The 17,951-nt window shown below is 44.9% G+C and overlaps 1 protein-coding gene across 1 annotated transcript in view; it reads right to left on the bottom strand.

Annotated features, from left to right (window-relative positions):
* Window positions 1–17,951, bottom strand: part of FLNB (filamin B) — a gene marked incomplete at its 5' end in the record, with an annotated part of 71,631 nt that overhangs the window by 12,349 nt on the left and 41,331 nt on the right. The window contains 17 exons of the mRNA XM_017732301.1: window positions 277–435; window positions 589–762; window positions 1,241–1,369; window positions 2,898–3,038; window positions 3,934–4,036; window positions 4,750–4,824; window positions 6,603–6,850; window positions 8,696–8,885; window positions 10,461–10,617; window positions 10,890–11,013; window positions 12,520–12,687; window positions 13,511–13,671; window positions 14,057–14,219; window positions 14,598–14,771; window positions 14,994–15,591; window positions 16,201–16,463; window positions 17,161–17,278. Of these exons, the coding sequence (XP_017587790.1) occupies window positions 277–435; window positions 589–762; window positions 1,241–1,369; window positions 2,898–3,038; window positions 3,934–4,036; window positions 4,750–4,824; window positions 6,603–6,850; window positions 8,696–8,885; window positions 10,461–10,617; window positions 10,890–11,013; window positions 12,520–12,687; window positions 13,511–13,671; window positions 14,057–14,219; window positions 14,598–14,771; window positions 14,994–15,591; window positions 16,201–16,463; window positions 17,161–17,278 (3,145 nt within the window). The remainder of the gene's footprint in view (window positions 1–276; window positions 436–588; window positions 763–1,240; window positions 1,370–2,897; window positions 3,039–3,933; window positions 4,037–4,749; window positions 4,825–6,602; window positions 6,851–8,695; window positions 8,886–10,460; window positions 10,618–10,889; window positions 11,014–12,519; window positions 12,688–13,510; window positions 13,672–14,056; window positions 14,220–14,597; window positions 14,772–14,993; window positions 15,592–16,200; window positions 16,464–17,160; window positions 17,279–17,951) is intronic.

The raw sequence follows: 17,951 nt of genomic DNA, 5'->3' as shown, positions 1-17,951 counted from the left end.
AATCTTGCTGTCAAGTGGACCACAAGGCCATTCGTATATGCCAAGGCCATTCATTATATTCATATATAAACCCACTTCAATCACAACCTGGCACATCACATACAAGCTAAGACAAGAGGTTATTCTTCATACTCTTCTGTCTTTGAACAAGCGTAGCAAACACTATCAACTACTTGGTTGGACAACACTCTTCCAGAAAGGAGCACAGAAGTCAGTCATTTTACACAGCAAAGCAAACTGGAGTAAAGGCTATCACAGTAATCTCTCAGAGCTTACCAATGTGGTTATTGGGCAGCCTCTTCAGAAGACAAGGCTCATCACGACCAGATGGGGCTTTAATGCTGGCTGTTAGGAGACTGAGATCAGTCTCATTGATGTCCAACATGAAGTCAGCAGCAGAACCAAGCTTAACCTGAGACCGCCTTCTGTTATCATCTGAATGCATAAAGAGAAACGAGTCACAAAACATTATAAGGTTAAGTGCAGAACAAGTCAGAGGACTTCAAACTCCTGCCACAAACCAGGTTCCCCATGCTATCAGAGGTTAATTTTTAATATGAAGTGCTTCCAGAAGTTTAAACTTTATACCTGTGATCTTGGCTGTGAATGGACTGCCTGGAATGTGTTTGTCATTGTATTTGACCAGGATGCTGTAGTTCCCAGGTAGAGTAGGCAGGTACGTGACTGTGCACGTCCCATCTTTGTTATCAATGCAGCTGATCTCTGCTTTTGAAGGTCCTTCAATAGCCAAGTCCAGCCCACCTAGGAAAAAAAGTAGAGTGGCACTTACATAAATCTTTGTGAACACGAGGTCCAAAGACTAGGTCCAAAGAGAAATATCTAGTACCTGGTACTGAACACTGATCTTAAATGCATGTTTTCAAAGGACAGCAGCAAAACTAGCTCAGGCCAATCCACTAAGGCCACAGCTCCATTCAGTCTTTAGATTTACCCAACAGTGATTCCACATCCAGTCATCATCCACTAGATTTAAGCTGCTTTCAGTTTATTTTTAATTAAACAAATAATTTGCACCCTGTACCACAGGGTACATCTACTGCTCTCAGGAGGGGTAATAAACCAGTTTTTACTGCAAGTTACAGCCTGATATTTGCATAAGTCATTTGTATCACATCAGAGATTCAGAGTTGGACAGATGAATGCAAATTAAAGCCAATGTGCATTACACTACCAAGAAGTTCCTTGCTTAGGGTAGGATGGGTTTAAAGAACTGACTTACCCTCTCCTGCATCTTCTGTGACAATGGTGAAAGTTGCTGGTTTGTTGGCAACCCCATAAATGAGGCCAGGCCCATAAGCAGACACACTGCCACTGTTGGGGTAATTGACATAGAACTGCAGAGGGCTCTCTAAAGGGGAAAAAACCAAAAAGAAGCACTTTTAAGGATGGGTGGTCTGGACTACAAGAACTGATGCCCATGTTCTTGAATGCCCTTCTCATTATGTGATATCTGAAAAACCTCATTGTGACTGTAATGCACTTAAAAATCAAATAAGCCTCCGTTTTCACCCTCAAAAGACACTTCTCTACAATTTGTGCCACATTCAGTCATGGAAGAGTAAGTGTTACCCTAGTTACCAGAGATAAGCTTAAATGATGTTGTAAAGGTTCCTGTTCATTGCAAGTTTATTTTTAGCACATTAAATCAGAACATGACTCAGAGGCAGGCTTTCAGTTCAGGCACTGATTCTGAATTTTGGTTGCTCAGAATTAGGAACTAGCACAGCACATTGTCTGACTCAATGAACCTGAACTAGCAAATTTGAAGGGTATCCAAAAATGTATTTGCCAGCCTCAGATTAGCTAAGCTGGTGCACAAGAACAAAAAGTACAGTCACCAACAGCCAATAATGGTTTCAAAAAAAGGCACAGATAGCTCTTCAGTCCGAAGTTAGATTTTGCAGCTGAGACAGTAAAAAGTTTAGTTCATGACAACCTTCAAGAAAGAAACATTATGGCACATCATCTTTCTATCCCACCACAGGGTAATGGTCTTAGTGAACCAATACATCAGACAGGTCAGCACCTAGGGAGGTGCTAATATGCGTAAAGGGCTGAAGAGACTGAAGCAGCACCATGCATCACATCACTGAGCTCCCTACTTCAGCCTAAGTTATCCTGCGTTTTTGTACCAACAGAACCAGCAGCCCCTCTCAGGCAGTACTGAAGGTATTTTGTTTCATGTCTACACATCCTTCTACAGGTCTGCCCCTTTCTGCCCAGCCCCCCACATCCAGCATGCCTGAAGAACCACAGGCCAGCCACAGCCTCCAGGCGAGGCAGCGCGCTTCCGCTGGGGAGCTGGTGAAGCAAGGACAAAAGAAGAGAAATGGAATGAAAGGCAGTGATTTCTGTTTGTTAAGAAGCAGCCAGGAAGAAACAAAGATTACAGCATGATGTGCATGTGTGTTTTATTTTATTGCAATCAGATGGAAAGAGTAACTATAGTATTTTAGCCAATCAGTTCTCCCCACAGTTTTGAGATTTTTGCCAATGCAGTTTTAAGGATAAACACACACTGTAACCAGTAGTTTTGTTGAGCACCATGGCAGTAAATTTCAACCTGAAAAACTGGTAGTTAGAAAATTGTATGTTTCTTCTTCATAATAAAATGCCACAAAAGCTAGTTTCCCAAAATCCATTTTAAGCCTGGCTGGTACTATTAAACCACAATGGAAGCTCATATATGCCGTCACTTACTCCTTTGCTTTAGCTCTGCTCTGGACTACTTGCAGAGAAAGGGCTGTTGAATGGTAAAATATCCTGGGCAGATCTTTCCACAGCATGTACAACTCAGCTATAGAACCTCACCAAGGAGCAGATGCATCAGCAGGACTCTACACTCAGATTTGCATCGCCTGCTTTTTCAGACTTACCTGGGATGTGATTTCCCATGTATTTTATGTGCATTTCATGCAGCCCAACCTCAGTAGGAGCATATTTCACTGTTACTGTGCCATCTTTGTTGTCCACAATATCTGGTGTATCCGTCTTTCCAGAGGGCATGTGTACTTCACCTACAAAATGCCACCATGGGAGTCACAGAAGGAGAAGCTGCCTGCTTCCCCTCTCCCACCCACAGAGAATTGTCTAGCCATTTTAAACAAGCATTTAAAATTGTTAAATTCCTTACCCACAGGCACAAATAGGAGACTAATGGGAACACTAACCAGACATGTTTTCTGCTTAAGCTACATGAATACAAGGCAGTGGTAGACATCTGGCAAACAGTCCTGTGACCTTACAAACTCTACAGGCAGGGCTGTTTGCTGCAGCCACTGAGCTTTCCACAGCAAGCTGCAGAAAAAGCACTGATCTACCTCGTGGCAAGATGCTCCATCTTCTGTTGCACTTTTGAAAAGGAAAGACTGACTGTTCTTTCAAGCTGTGGCAGGACAGGGCTTGGGGTGGGATTGCTGAGCTAGGGGGCAGAGGGGACATAGGCCTTGTGAGCAGGAGCTTAGAGCAACCACAGTACTACTGGAGCAATGCTCTCAACTGCCAGACCTGTAGAAGAGGGGTCACCTGATTTGGAGAAGGGATGTAACAGGAATGCAGAATTAACTGCTTTACAGCATCTGCACAAAAGAAATAATGGAGCTTATCAAAGATGTGTGTAGCTTCTGTGTAGAAGGGAAAAAGCATCAACAGGCCCTGCAGTGTAGTAGCTCACAGGCTAGCACTGAGGGCCACAGCAGCACCAAGAATCCCCTGATTTAACTCAAACCATTGAAGGGGCGTATCCTACTCATCCTCAGCGGGTGCCACTCGATGTGAAATTAAACAACTAAGTTGCTGGCAGGATACAAACCTCCCCCACACACTGTGGTCTAGACCACCCAGTCTGTTAGCTGCAGATGGATAAACACACTAACAAAAAGCATAAACCTCCCTGAGAGGCACTCCAGGTACCTGTTATTTCTCCTTTCCTTACAGCAAATGGGATAACCATATCAAAGGGCCTGAACCCCATGCCATTCATGTCTCCAACCGGGACATAAGCTTCTTCTGTAACCTAAAGGAAGCAAAAAGATGGGTCACTTCAAAAAGGATGGTAGAGCCAAATGAACACTGAGCAACTCCACTGCAAGCACAAGCAGAAGAGAGTGTGCGGTGATTATTGCAGCCAGCCAAGGACTGGGCTCAACCAGAGCAGTGTCCGGCCAAGCTCTCCTTCACAACACCACACCGCAGAGCAGAGCAAATCAAACATGGCGCGGACGGAAGACATGCTGGAAAAAAGTCAGAGATAAAAATGGAACACAAAGGGATGGAAGACAATGTAGCGCACACAAGACCCAAAGTGGCTCCATCTGAAAGGATTTAGTTGCTTAAGGCCTGGAAGAGAAAGTGATTTTTAAATGGGGCAGAATGATTGCAACACAAAATGGACAAAAGAAACAAGTTTCACAATGCGACTCTGAACTCAAGACACTGTGATTTTACTGGGAAAACAAAGGAGTGCACTCAGGGTGCATTTGCCAACAGTAGACATTTCAGAAGTGGAAGCTGTGGGTGCAATGATCCTCTTCACGTTTACATAAGTTTATTTGGAGATTCCCTTCAAGCAGCAAAGAAAAAACAAGGTCTGGATCCCAAGAACAATTGATGAAACACAAAGAATGAACACAATGACCAGAGCGATCAAGCAGTCCCAAGAAGCAGGCTGTCATCTGAAATGGAACACAGATGGGGAAAAAACAGCTGAAAAATGTAAAAATTTTGTACCCAAGGGCGGAATCCGGGTGGGGAAGCGCCCACTGGCTCCTGCGACCGTGCGGTGACATCATCTGCATCTACAGCCTGGGCAGGGGTAGAGGCAGGTTAGTTGTTATTAGATGTTATTCTAGCATGGAGGCAGTCCCACCTTCCACAGTTCAGAACACACAGCTCTTTCTAGTTCAACACCTTCTCCCACCACGTAGCCCTCCCAGTCCTCTCGCCATAGCAAAGACCTGGATCCAGTCAGGGAAGCTGGGAAACTGCCCTTATCCACAGGTGCTGGGGGAAGCCACCAGTGGCACAGCAAAGGGACAAAGCTAGTACGTGCTGTTGTGTGATGCTTGCGAGGGAAGCAGAAAGCTGTGCCTGTACACTGGTGGAATTGAATATCAGAGTTGCTTTCTTATGGGACTGATGCAGTGAGGGAAGGGAAAGGTTTAAACCTAAGATGAGAGTCCCCGAGCACTGCACAGCATGACGTGCCAGCGGGGAGGCAGGGGAGCTGGCTATCGTGGGAAGGCTGCTCCAGCTCACGCACTTGGATGAATGACCCAGCCCACATCCAGCAAAGCCATTCTTCTGATTCATAGCTGGGACTGCGTCGTCAAGACACTGAATGTGTTTTCCCCTGGCGCAGCCGCTCTTCTCACCAGGCATGCCAAGAGGATGACTTGCAAATTCCCATATCTCCCATTAACCTGACATGAGTGGCTGGGACTGACACCCACACAGGCAGCTCCCCCAGGCTCAGCCATCCCAGTCCCTCCTGCCCATTTACACCACTGCAAACCATCCTAATAAAATAACCCACTGGAAACTTCTGCATGGATGGACTCCACTAAGAAAACCAATGCAAAACAGAAAGGCTGCTGTTTCAGTGTTCTCTGTCCCCAGCTGAGACACCCAAGTCAAACGCATACTGTATCAGGCAGCTAGGAAGTGGGAATTTTGGCTGGCCAGGATTGGGCTCCCTGACCTTGAGAGGCATTTCCTGTGGTGAACCTTAAGCAGTGACCAAGGGAGTCGTTTCTCTCAAGGAAATCTTCAGACACCCGTAGCCAGGAAGACAGGTAGGAAGAGCCAGAGTTGCTGGCCCCAAGGACTTGCTCATGAGCTCCATCCGGACTCAGCGCAAGTACAGTCCTGTGATTTCATAGACCGAGACGCACCAGAGGTTGCTTTGGATGAGATTACAGGACCAGGAATTGTTTTGCCAACACAGAGAGATGTTCTTCATAAGAAGGGCTTCTGTGAGCCCTGAGAGGCACCTAGTCTGCTCCTCAGGGGGCTGGGGTATTGTTTGCTAAATGTGGAGTACTGCACATTGGAAAGAAGATAATTAGAAGGAGGGGGAATTTGGCTATAACAGTTTAACCAGCACTTACAAATAATTTTTAAGTGTGAGCTAACAGTCTGCTTCCCTGGGATCTGTTAGCAGACCGTTCCTTGTTTTGGGGTCAACTTAATAAAAAGTGAGAGACAGAGAAGGCAGAGCACTGTATCTGACAATGGCTAACGTAATTAGTTGTAGAAGCTGATTACAACCACCCTTACATCATTTAGAAAAATAACTACATGGCCAGGAAATGAAAAACAAATTTCTTCAGAAAAGCTAAGTCTTCATCCTCTGATGGCTTCTATCCCGTTTCACTTAACTGTACTGCCTGCTCAAAATAAGCTCTGCAAGGAACAAGGATTCATTAGCTCCTGCTAGCCTAATAAATGTCTGTACAAACATTTACACACAGAGTTAACCTATCGCTAAATAAAACATGGCAGGAGGAATCTGAGTGGGAGGGGATTTTGTGGCCAAACATTTTATCTGAGTGGGAGGTACTTCTGGAGCAGAACTGGCTTACCATGACAGTGAAAGGACTGTTGGGAATGTCCACCCCACCAAAGCGGACATAAATCACATAGGTTCCTGGTTTGGCAGCAGTGTAGAAGATATCGTAAGTCCCGTCCTCATTTTCAACAACATCTGCTTCAGCTTCTGTCCCATCTGGCGTGAGGACAGTGCACGTCACTTTTCCCTTCCCTGCTGATTTGGCGTCTACCACAAAACCAACCTCCTCACCAGTCTTCACAGTGGGTGCAATTCCAGGACCTACAAGGCAATTTTCATTACTGAAAGTGTTCAGAGGACAGTTTTCCCAGGCAGGCCGCCTGCAAGGCGCCTGGGGAGCATGGCACCAAGACATTGGTCCCGGGGAGTCACAGATGTGGGTTTGGGAGCAGATGTACAACAAGGGACATTTGTTAAATTGGTCAGCACAGTGGTATGCAAGAGCTGGCTACCAGCTCTCCTTCTCCTCTGCAATCACAGAGGATGGATGGGAACAGAGAGGAAAAAAGCTAAGTTTGAAGAAAGCAATGCCTTAACCCATACTCTTATCATCCTACTCCTTTATGCAGAGCCAAAGGCACTTTCTTCTGCCCAGCCAGCAACTTGGCTGCACTGCTTTAACATAAACCTCCCTGTGTAAGCAGCTGTAAAAGGGCACAGTAGCAGCCACGGCCACATTTCCTCCACCATTATCCACGAACAATTTTCCACTGTTCTGCCACACATCCCAAAAAAAACATCATGCAACAATGCTAAAATTGTAGCAATCAGATCTAGCTTGAAGAACACTGTGTTTAAATGAGAACTATTATGTCTTATTTGCAGTAGTACATAGTGAATACTCCTGCTTCTGACCTGCACTTGTTACCAGGTAAATGGCTCATTTTCAAGTGGCAACAAACCTGCTGGTTTAATACCTTGGCAGTATTCCAGCACTTACTCCTAAGGTGATTGTATTTCAGCTTTACAGCACTGAATCAGAAGCACTTCTTGGAAAAGGGAAATTTTAGCTGGCATCTGGCAGTAATCTCCATCTCGGTTACTTTGAATAGTTAGTGACTTGAGTTACTTGGAAGAGTATCCGATTTACCCATTAAGGCATCTTTTAAACAAATTTTGAGGCAAACGGAATACCTCTTTTTTCTTCCATTGTGTCAGGAATGTATTTCTGTTTAAAACAACTTGAAAGCAGCCAGCTCCTGGACAGGCTTCAGGTGCACTCTAACTGCACAATGTCCAGGTCCAGCACAATGCCCACACACTCTCACAGGTCTACAACAACAGATTAGGTTTCCCTGTTCAATTTGGCCTTGCCTAGTTTATTTAAGTCTCTTGATTGTAGAATAAATAATGTTCAGTGGCATTCTTGTAACTAGTTCCTGTCACTTCTGCTCCCTGTCACAGCCTCCTGGGAGGTGGGAGCATGCCACAGTGACCAGCCCAAAGCCATGTGATGAACACCCATCCTTAGAACTGGTAAGGGACAAAGCTGTGTGCTCCTACAGCAACAAATTTGGTCCCTCCCCTACACCAAGGCAATGATTTTTTGAGTCATAGTAATATCTTATCTTTAGGTTCTCTCCTTCCCAAAAGCCTGTTCAGACCCAGGCCAATCTTGACCAGACAGAAAAGCAGCAGAAATCTTCACTAATAACACCCAGCCTGAACAAGCTTTGCTAATATAGAAGCACATGGCCAGCTATGTACATCCTCGGAAATAATTCTGTTTTAGCTTGGAATGAAAAGCTTCTTGCAACACTCACTGTGCAAGAAGCACAATGCAGTGGACACACACATGTGTGTTATTTTTAAATCAACCTCACTGAAGCTCTCCGCTAGATTTATTGATGCCAAAATAAGCATCAGACAGTTGCATCTGGCTGTTTGTAACAGCCCAGGCAGTTTGACAGATTTTGCTAGAGGCTGCAAGAGATCCCTGCTCACCCAGAGGGTGGACACTTTATCTTTAGGAAAACCCCTTCTGTACGAGCAGCCAGATTACACAAGTCTCAAGCACGTCTTCTACACCCATCACATCCACTGTACCATGTTCAGAAGGCAGCTTTACATGCAGAACAACAGCAAAGAGAGGAGTCAAACACTCACCCGTGGCCAAACACTTGCTGGCATCCCCAGCTGGAGATGCCCGGATCCGATAGGGAGAGGCCGGGATATCATCTCCACCATACTTAACGCCAATTGTATAGCGGCCTGTTTTGTCAGGGACATAGGTGACTGTGTAAGTGCCATCCTTGTTGTCATGAATGTCCACTCTCTTGGGTTTGCCCTCTTGGTCCTGAGGAATGCAAACCAGAAGATTTAGATACTATGAAGGTTTTGAATTTCCTTAGCTGGGCATCAAATCTGTTCACAGCCATAATTAGGTGGTCTCAAACAGATACAGAACTGCAGCTTCTTGAAGTTTAAATATATTTTGCTCAAAGACTAGTAAGAAAAGTAGACTATTACGAGCAGGAAGGTTATCAGACCACTATAAAACAATCACGGGTATCATTAACTACTCTTTGGTTAGTATGAGAATGTTTATAAGAGCAGCAAGCCATTTTAATAAGCTTTATATTAATTGTAAGAAGTTCGGGCGGGCTTCACTGTCATACTTCTACTGGAAATGAAGAAAACTTCCCAGGTCCCTGAGGCACAGACGGGCAGTCAGACTGTGCAGCTCTGTCCTGAGTAAGCACTGGGTAGCCTTAGGCAGCTGCTCCCTGACAAGTCAGAAGGGAGAGGGAAGCATTTCTGGAGTCTGCTATCAACCCTCCTGCATGAGGCATCCTGCTGCTGGCACACTGCAAAGTCTACAGTTAAAAGCAGGTCTGTGCAGTCCCTTCAACTACCATTTCTCATCAGCTGCAAAGCACAAAGCATTTTAGAAAGTCTTCCAAGCCTGCTTACAGGGAATCACATGTTGACTCCACTTTGTATTTTATAACTTAACACTGCCTGGGCTACAGTATAAGCTGCAAAGGACTTGAGATTTTAGGTACAGCACAAAAGAGCTTACTTCTTTCAGGAAGGCTTGTGAAATGTTTGACATTCAACAGCTCAGAACAAGAAACAAACAAATGCTGCCAGGAGGATCACCTGTGCACTTCTACCGTATCAGACTTGTGGAACTGGATCTTCAAAGCCGCAGCCAGGCTGGGAGCTCTGATAAGCATTTTGGATCCTTTAAGAGCACACTTGCACGCCAGAATAATGGCAACTGCTTTGGTGCACCTGAGCAGGCATTGAGACAGGACAGGAGCAAGAATGCAGAAGGGCCAGTACGACCAGCCATGCCGTGACCTCGGCATGCCAGAGCTGAGCTATGTGCTTTATGGTCCACTAAGCAGACACCTTTTTGCTGAGGCCACAGAGTCCAGGCACCAGAAACTTCAGAAAGAGTAGTAACAAAGATAAATCAAAACATTCCTGCAGTATCTCCTTAAGCAACTTATGACTTCTGGCAACCTTGAGAGACATCATAATGTGATGCTCAGAGTGGTCATGATCTCATGGCCTTGCTGAAATACACTGCTAGAACACTGTTTCCATTTCAAATGTTATTCCATTTCAATGTATTTTCATAATCTTACAAGCGACTATTTATCTCATTTTGGGCATTTGCAGAGTGTAAGGTTAGGCAAGAGCCAAACAGAGCATAGCTGATGACTAAGACAGAAGTTTCACAAAAGCACTCTCAAGAGCTCCACAAATGCAGAGTGCAAGACTCTCCTGTACCAAACCTTAGAGTCCAGTCAGCAGCCCAGTCTCCAGGACACTGGGTATGTGAGGATAAAGCTGTGGACACTTCTGAAAGGAGAGACTCATGCCCACCTAGAAAACATGTTTCCTTGGTTTTGTTACTCACCGTGATCTGTACAGCCAGAAGTCCCTGCCCAGCATCCTTAGCATCCACAGCAAACTCCACAGGCAGGCTGGCTAGAATGCCATAGGAACTGAGCCCTGGTCCACTCGCTGTCACTTTACTGGCATCATATGTAGGAAGCACCTTCACCTTGAAGGGACTTAAAGAGAAACCCATTATTTCCCCTCCTCCCAAGTCAATGGCTGCTAGTTGCTGCAGTACACGTTGAGGTACATGTGGATACACTCCTCCTACAGTGTCTGCTGCAGGTGCAGTGGACTCAAAATATCACTGAACCCTGAAGTTGTGCAAGAAACTGCACTGGTTAAGTAGAAAGGACCACAGCCAGTCCTTAAATGGTGCTCATGTGCTGGGAGGACAAAACTGGATTGTTAAATCTTCAGTTCTCCAAAGTTTCTCTTATCACCTTACCTTCGAGGAATCTCTTCATCAGCATATTTGACAGAGATCATGTAGGGTCCCTCCTGCATAGGGGTGTACACCACCGTGTGGGTGCCATCTCCATTGTCTACCACATTAACAGGTCCCACAACTCCTAAAAAAGCAACAAATGTTTTTTTCAGCTGTGCTATTAAAATACAGTCATCTGCTGCACAAAGCTACAAGATGCACTGCTCATTTACAGCTGGCAACAAGCTAAATTTCAATGGGTTTTTTTTAATGAAAGCAACAGGCATGGATCAATGATCAGTTTCCCATATTTTGTATTCAAAGCCATTGACTTGAGATAGATTTGTTATCCACTGCTCTCTGGGCTCCCATCTTCTTGCTGTAAACAGAAGCTAGCATCAAAATACTGGAGAAAGATCTGCCTTTCGGTACAGTCTAGGTCAATTGCTAAAGTGCATTGAAGATCTTTCAAGACAGAAAATGAGTAATGCTTATAATTGTCTGAACTGTCATTTGCAAGATTACTTATTATTACTGGGATTCACAGCACAGAATTGAGCCCTAAAGCCAGTTGGTGTGTAGCATTCACCAGCTGAGTCTTTCACAATCAGGTGTTTGGAAAGGCAGGCTTGCTGCCTAGGCAGGAACACCCTGCAAGCTGCCAAAGAACTAAGAAAGCAGGATCAATCATTTCAATTTGCATTAAGCTAAATCTACAACAGATTATGTGACATATCAGTTCAGATCAACACACAAAGCAGCCTACAATTACAAGTTGGCTTTAAAATATAGAAAGGATTAATAATAAAGCAAGCACAAAAGAAATGTATACAGTTGCCATGCACAGCCTAAAAGCAACACCTTGGGCTCCCATTCCCTCCTCCAGATGATTCTTGCTGCTGCTAACCGGATTTCCAAGAGCCAAAATTGCCAGTAGTTAGTGAGAGTTCAAACCTGTCTCAGTGTCACCCTTGGGACCACCTTTAAAGAAATCCGAAATTGCTTTCAATGGGGAGCGCCATCCCTGGGAATCCGTCTCATCCGCTAGAATTAAAGAAGTGTTACCTGCGGGGCACCTGCACAGCGGGACCTGACACTCCAATGGGGAGGCAGCTCTCACCTCCCAGCAAGGTGAGACTGGCAGCCAACAGGTACTCACTGCCAAGATACCGTGCCACTGAGACACAGCTTTCTAGGTTAATGCAAACACCATTAATGCTATCATTCAAGGGCCTTGTTGCTCTCTGGGGACCACTGGGAAGTTTCACCAAGATTCAGAGACTCCTGCAATACACTGACACAGGTTTCCCAAGTCGCTGCTCACATGCTAGACCTGTGGATTTACTTTTTGATGTCTAAAACTTAACACACAATTGTTCACCAGTGATGGTTACTCACATCACTTCTCCCAGCCCTGAAGAGTAGGCTAAAGCCATCAAAGACACTGTCCAAAGCAGCACCACCCAGGACACAGCTCTCCTTTCACAGCATGACACGTGGGTCAGCTGCCAAGGGGCACATGCCAGATGAACAGGAACAGAGGTAAATGCTCATTCAAGTGGCACTGCCACCCTTGCAAGCAGGGCCAGGACCATGTTACCTGCCCAAATACAGATATGGGCACAGTTAGATGGAATACTTTGGTTCTTACCTCTGGGTCCTGTCACCATCACCTCAAGAGGTGCTATTCCTGCCTTGCTGGCATCTACAGTGAAGGACTGGGGGATTTTGGCTCGGACAGCTGTTCCCAGACCTGGTCCTGCTATCTTCACCTTGCTGGGATCCACAACATCCTTCACAGGAACCTTGAAAGGACTGCCTGGAAGTTGACATAGCAAGTGTTAAACACAAGAAATTAACAGTTACAGAGAGCAAAAGGTCTTTTCTCCCCACTTTTCCTTAGGCTTTTTTATTACTGTGCCTTTGCTGCAGGCAGGAATGACAACCCCACAGCTTCCACACTATCCCTCTGCTTCTGCAAAACTCAGAAGTATAGTGATGGTATAGAAAATGCTTGTACATTTTCATATAATTGTTGACAACAATTCTGTTGTGATCCATCTGCTTCTCACACCTCAGGAAAAATAGCAAACATGAAAGAAACCAGAAGGGCAAATGAAGCATCATGGAGGCAATGCATTTCCTTCATATCTTACCAAGTTCAGTAAGTCAACAAAGAGAATGGGACCAACAGGAAACATCCAATTTACATGCAACATACAATGCATGCACAGGTAAATGTCTGGTTTAGGGAACAGTTACTATGCTTTCTGCAGTGACCAAAAATTGCAGTGTTTAATAAAATCCCCATGACAGGATCACCCATTAGACCCTCTTACTGCAGAATAGGATCTTTTATGTACCCACATACCAAAGGGCTGTTTTCATGACCTAAAGTATTACACACCACTTGTGCATAAGACCAGTTATTTGTCAAGGGTTAGTGTCCCTTTCCCTGTCCCACTCATCTGTACCCACTTGAGCAAATGCCACTGCCTTTTCTGCCTGAGTTCTGAGGAAAAGCAGAAAGTCAAAATCACATCAACATTTCATAGCACAAGGGAGATGCAGCCAACTGAGAGCTCCAAGTCCTTAGTTTGACTTCTTCCCTCTTCTGAAAGCCACTGAGCAAGAGTTCTTACCAGGAATATGCTCTCCCCCATACGTGATGTTAACATCGTAATCTCCTGGAACATAAGGAACATACTCGGCACTGCAGCTCCCATCTTTGTTATCTTTACAGCTAATTTTAGATTCTGAAGGTCCTTCAACAGTTATTCCAAGGCCACCAATTCCTGCCCCTCTGTAAGACAGAAACACACATTGTTAGAATCACCTGCTTCTAATGGCAGCTTTGTAGCCTTCGTGTGCTCTGGCTGCATTTTCATCCTTTCTGGGAATATGGTGTCCTGACTTGCGATGTTCAGCCTTCAGCATGTGCTGGCAGGCAAAGCTGTTCAGCACTAGCTCATTCACATTTTCCTAGAATTTTCTCCTCAGTAACTATCAATCCCTAATGTCAAATGTTTGCAGAGCAGAGTAGATGATGAGGTAGCACACAGTCATCAGCAGGACACAGCTCAGCCTTTTTATAAATATTTGTATGGAGTTCAGCATCCTGCATTGTGCACACCACTACACTCTTCCCCCCCTCAGATATTCCTTCAAGACCAAGCAGGCCCTGTCACCTGGTGACAACCGAAAAGGCATTTGGCTGATTTGTGAAAGCTTCTGTGAGTCCAGGTCCTTGGGCCTTCACACGTGATGGATGGCAGCCCTCTGTGACATTCACTCTGAAGGGACTATTTGGCACAGGCACACCATCGTACGTCACGCTGACTGTGTGCGGACCTGTTAAGAAGAGGGAAACATCTTCTGAATTCCCTAAACATGCTCATAATTTAACATCATTCTACAAGATGCTACAGACTTAAATGTCAGTTTATGGGTAAGTGTTTCCTCCTGCATTTCACAAGACTTCACTAGTGTTTTGTAACTGAGATGCCATCTACACGCTGTTCTTTTAAAGCCAAGTTACCGTAAAAGTCAGTTCTTCAAGTTCAAGTAGAGCTACTCCCTGCAGAACTAGCTCTTCTACTGGCAGACCTCTTGCAAAGATGCCAACAAGTTACTGGCACACCTCAGGGGTTTGCCAAATGAAAGTAGCAGAAGAGCTGCTTGCTCTCGGTTTTCCCCTTTCAAGTAAAAGAAAACAAGCCCTGCGGTTACCCTTTTCAAATGGTGTGTACTCCACTGAATATGTTCCATCGGCATTGTCTTGGATGAGACAGTCTGTGGGGGAGCCAGATGGGCTCGTGATCTGTGTCCTGATGTGGTCACCACCAGCCTTTGTTAAAGGTCGAGCATCCACAGTGAACTCAGTTGTAGCTTCTCGGAAGACGTCTGCAGGAAACATTTTGAAGAGTCACTTCAAGAAGTGCATATATTCTCAACAACAAAACATTTCGTGAAGCAGCATGATAAACAACTTAGCTGGGAACATGAGACTCCCTCCTGTCCAAGGATCACCATGGAAACATGCAAGGCTTTTACAACTTTCAATGCTCAGAATACTCAAAAAGAACTGCAAGTCCTACAAACTCTGATAACAACAATTATTCTCACCTTTTCCTTCCACACCTGGCCCAAACACTTTAACTCTGCTTGTGTCCACAGCTGGCTCCACTTTGACCCGGGCTGGGAATTTAGGCACTTGCTCTCCTCCATATCTCATCTTGATTGTGTACATGCCAGCCGAGAGAGGCACGTAGGTAACGACATAGGTTCCGTCTTTGTTATCATCGATCTGGACCTCAGCTTTGGAGCCAGTATCTGACACCATGTCCACCCGCAGGTCCCCAGGGCCCGCTTCCGTGCAGTCCACATTCAGCAGCCCTGCCTCGCCCACTTTACCACACTCCAGACCTGGGCCTGTGGCAATGACTTTAGAGACATCAAATGGCATTTCTATATCTGCCTTAAAGGGTGAACCGGGAATGTGAACTTCTTCAAAGAGGATGTTTACAAAATACTCTCCAGGCTTCGTAGGCAGGTACGAGACAGAGCAGGTTCCATCGCCATTGTCCGAACACTCAATTTTAGCTTCACATGGGCCTTCTACTGTCAAACCCAAACCTCCAGTTCCTGCCCCTTTAGTATCTATTGTGAACTGGGCTGGTTTTCCAACGAGGCCACCTCGAAGACCTGGACCATGAGCTTTTACCTAGAAGAGAATATGCAGTTGAGCTAAACTGCCTTTTCCATGTTATTGCCAGAAGACTGCCTAGTTAGACTTGTTTGTATGTGGGACTCAATTAACAGGCTCTTAAAAACACACAGAAGGCACTGTTCTCCTTGCCACTCATCCCATTTTTACTGTAAAGTTGGTACTCCTCCTCCAAAGAGGTTTCTAGGCAAGGATATTTGTAATTTCACCATAGCTGTTTTTATATAGCCGTGGGAAATAAAAGGTGGAAATTTTAAACTATTTGATGGCTGGACACATGTTTTTCTTGAAATATATTTCCTTAGAAAAAAGTATCTTAATATATCAGAGATGCTTATCAGAAAGATTCCTATTAAATTAGGAGCAATGCTTAAGTTTACCACACTATGCAGGATGCTTGCCATATTTTTGATTAGCTCAATGGTTTTTTTAAATACAGTGTTACAGGAATGAATTCTACAAGTCCTAGAGGCTTCAAAAGGAATCACTGAGTGCTCTGAGTAAGGCCATTCTGTTTTGGCCAAGACCAAGCCAAGTCTCATGCAATAGCCCACAATTCAGTTTTCAGGTATCAGTTGCTGTTACAGCCCTATACCACTCACTTACCTTGGAGGGGTCTGGAGGTAATGTGGCCTCCACAGTGTAGGGGCTCCCTGGGATTGGGTTGCCATCATAACTCACATCCACCACATACAGTCCTTCTTCCCGTGGGATGTATTTTGCAGTGCTGCACTCCTTACCCAGAACTGGTTCCACCAGACATGGCACAGCCTTCCTCATAGGACTGGAAATATTAACCTCCAGTTTACCCTGCCCACCTGCTCCTTTGGTATCAATTACAAATTCCTGATCCTTCCCTACTTCCACTCCTGAAAAAGACAAAACCCATATTACATTACTTACTTAACATCAGACAGTGGTCCAAGCTCCCATGCACATATCACTGAGGGAGCAGGTATTGCCAGAGCCCTGCCCAGTTTACATCCCTCTGCAAGCAAAAACCCCTCCCAAGCCAAACAAAAAAACACCCAACTAAAATCAAATGCTTTAGTTAATTGATGCTACAAAGCTATAGGGGAAACAAGCCTGTAAGATGTGGTCTGATAGTATCAGAGGCTCATTTCAGGAAAGCAACATATTTCACTGCCTTAAGTTCTTCCACTTTAGGAAAACAAAAAGACTGTATGAATGACACTGTGAACTGTAGCAGTCTGACACATTTAAACAAACAGCCATCTAGCCCTCAGGGAAACAGATTTCATCAGTGAGTGCTCAGCCTGGTGAAGCATCCAGCTCTGTTCACCACAAAGGACCAAACCCCAGACACACATTTTGTCCACATAACTATGTAATCTTTGCAAAAAAGAAAAAAAAAAAAAAAATCTAAATTAAAATTCAGTCCTCATGAGGACTGAGTGGTCAAGTTATAAAGTTGGAGCTGGTTGATGCCCAGCTGTAGCAAGTTAAAAAGGAGATTGTTTTGCCAGCTCCTGTTCCAGCAGGACATGTTGCCTATCACCAAGACTCCAGAGACCCTTCAGAGGCTTCCAGCCCACAGGTACTTACTGTTTTCGAGTCCATTGACCTTAACTTTGCTTAGGTCTAGAGGAGCAGCAACGCCCACCGTGAAAGGGCTTTTAGGGATAGGATCACCACCGTAAGTCACCAAAACCTTCATTGGACCCTAGTTGGAGAATTTACAAATTAGCTCAGTTCCCCACTTCGTACAGACACACCAACACCCAAGCAGTACATAACCACATCAACTAATCCATTTTATCTGGCCACAGCCAAACTTACTGATTTATGGACACTAAAGCTCTCACACCACTGCAGCCCTTCAAAGTACTAAATGGTTTTTATTTAATACAGGAAGAGAGAAAAAGACAGTTCTTTCCAACATTTAATTAGACTATATCCAAGCTGCCTGGCAAAGGCTCTAGCTCAGGCTGGCTCCCACCCTCCCGGCGCTCAGATCCGACAGCTGAATGAATGTCCCACTGCTCCAGACCAGGTATCCCCTTCCACCACATGGAGAGGCCAAAGCTAAGACTGCAAAGAGGCCGTATTATTACAGCATCTGAAATACCAGGGGTTTAAGCTCTACAAGTCAGAAAGATTAATGCTCTTGTGTATTTTGGCTGGAATGCTGCACAGCCATGGCAAGCTCCAGCCCCATGATGTGTGCTCCTTTTATTCTCTCCTACCGCAGTCCATATTTTAGCTATAGTCACTGTTTGCTTACTTTTCATTCTTGGCTGGTTCGGCTCCCAAGTGAAATAATCATGGATATTTCATGCAAGCTAGTGAATAGCTTCCATGATTATTTTTGGTTGTTTTTAGAAAACACACACATG

Source organism: Corvus brachyrhynchos, unplaced genomic scaffold, assembly GCF_000691975.1.
Source record: "Corvus brachyrhynchos isolate BGI_N302 unplaced genomic scaffold, ASM69197v1 scaffold4, whole genome shotgun sequence".
Classification (NCBI taxonomy): domain Eukaryota; kingdom Metazoa; phylum Chordata; class Aves; order Passeriformes; family Corvidae; genus Corvus; species Corvus brachyrhynchos.
Note: the sequence above shows the minus strand (reverse complement) of the source record. Positions and strands in the feature narration are given on the sequence as shown.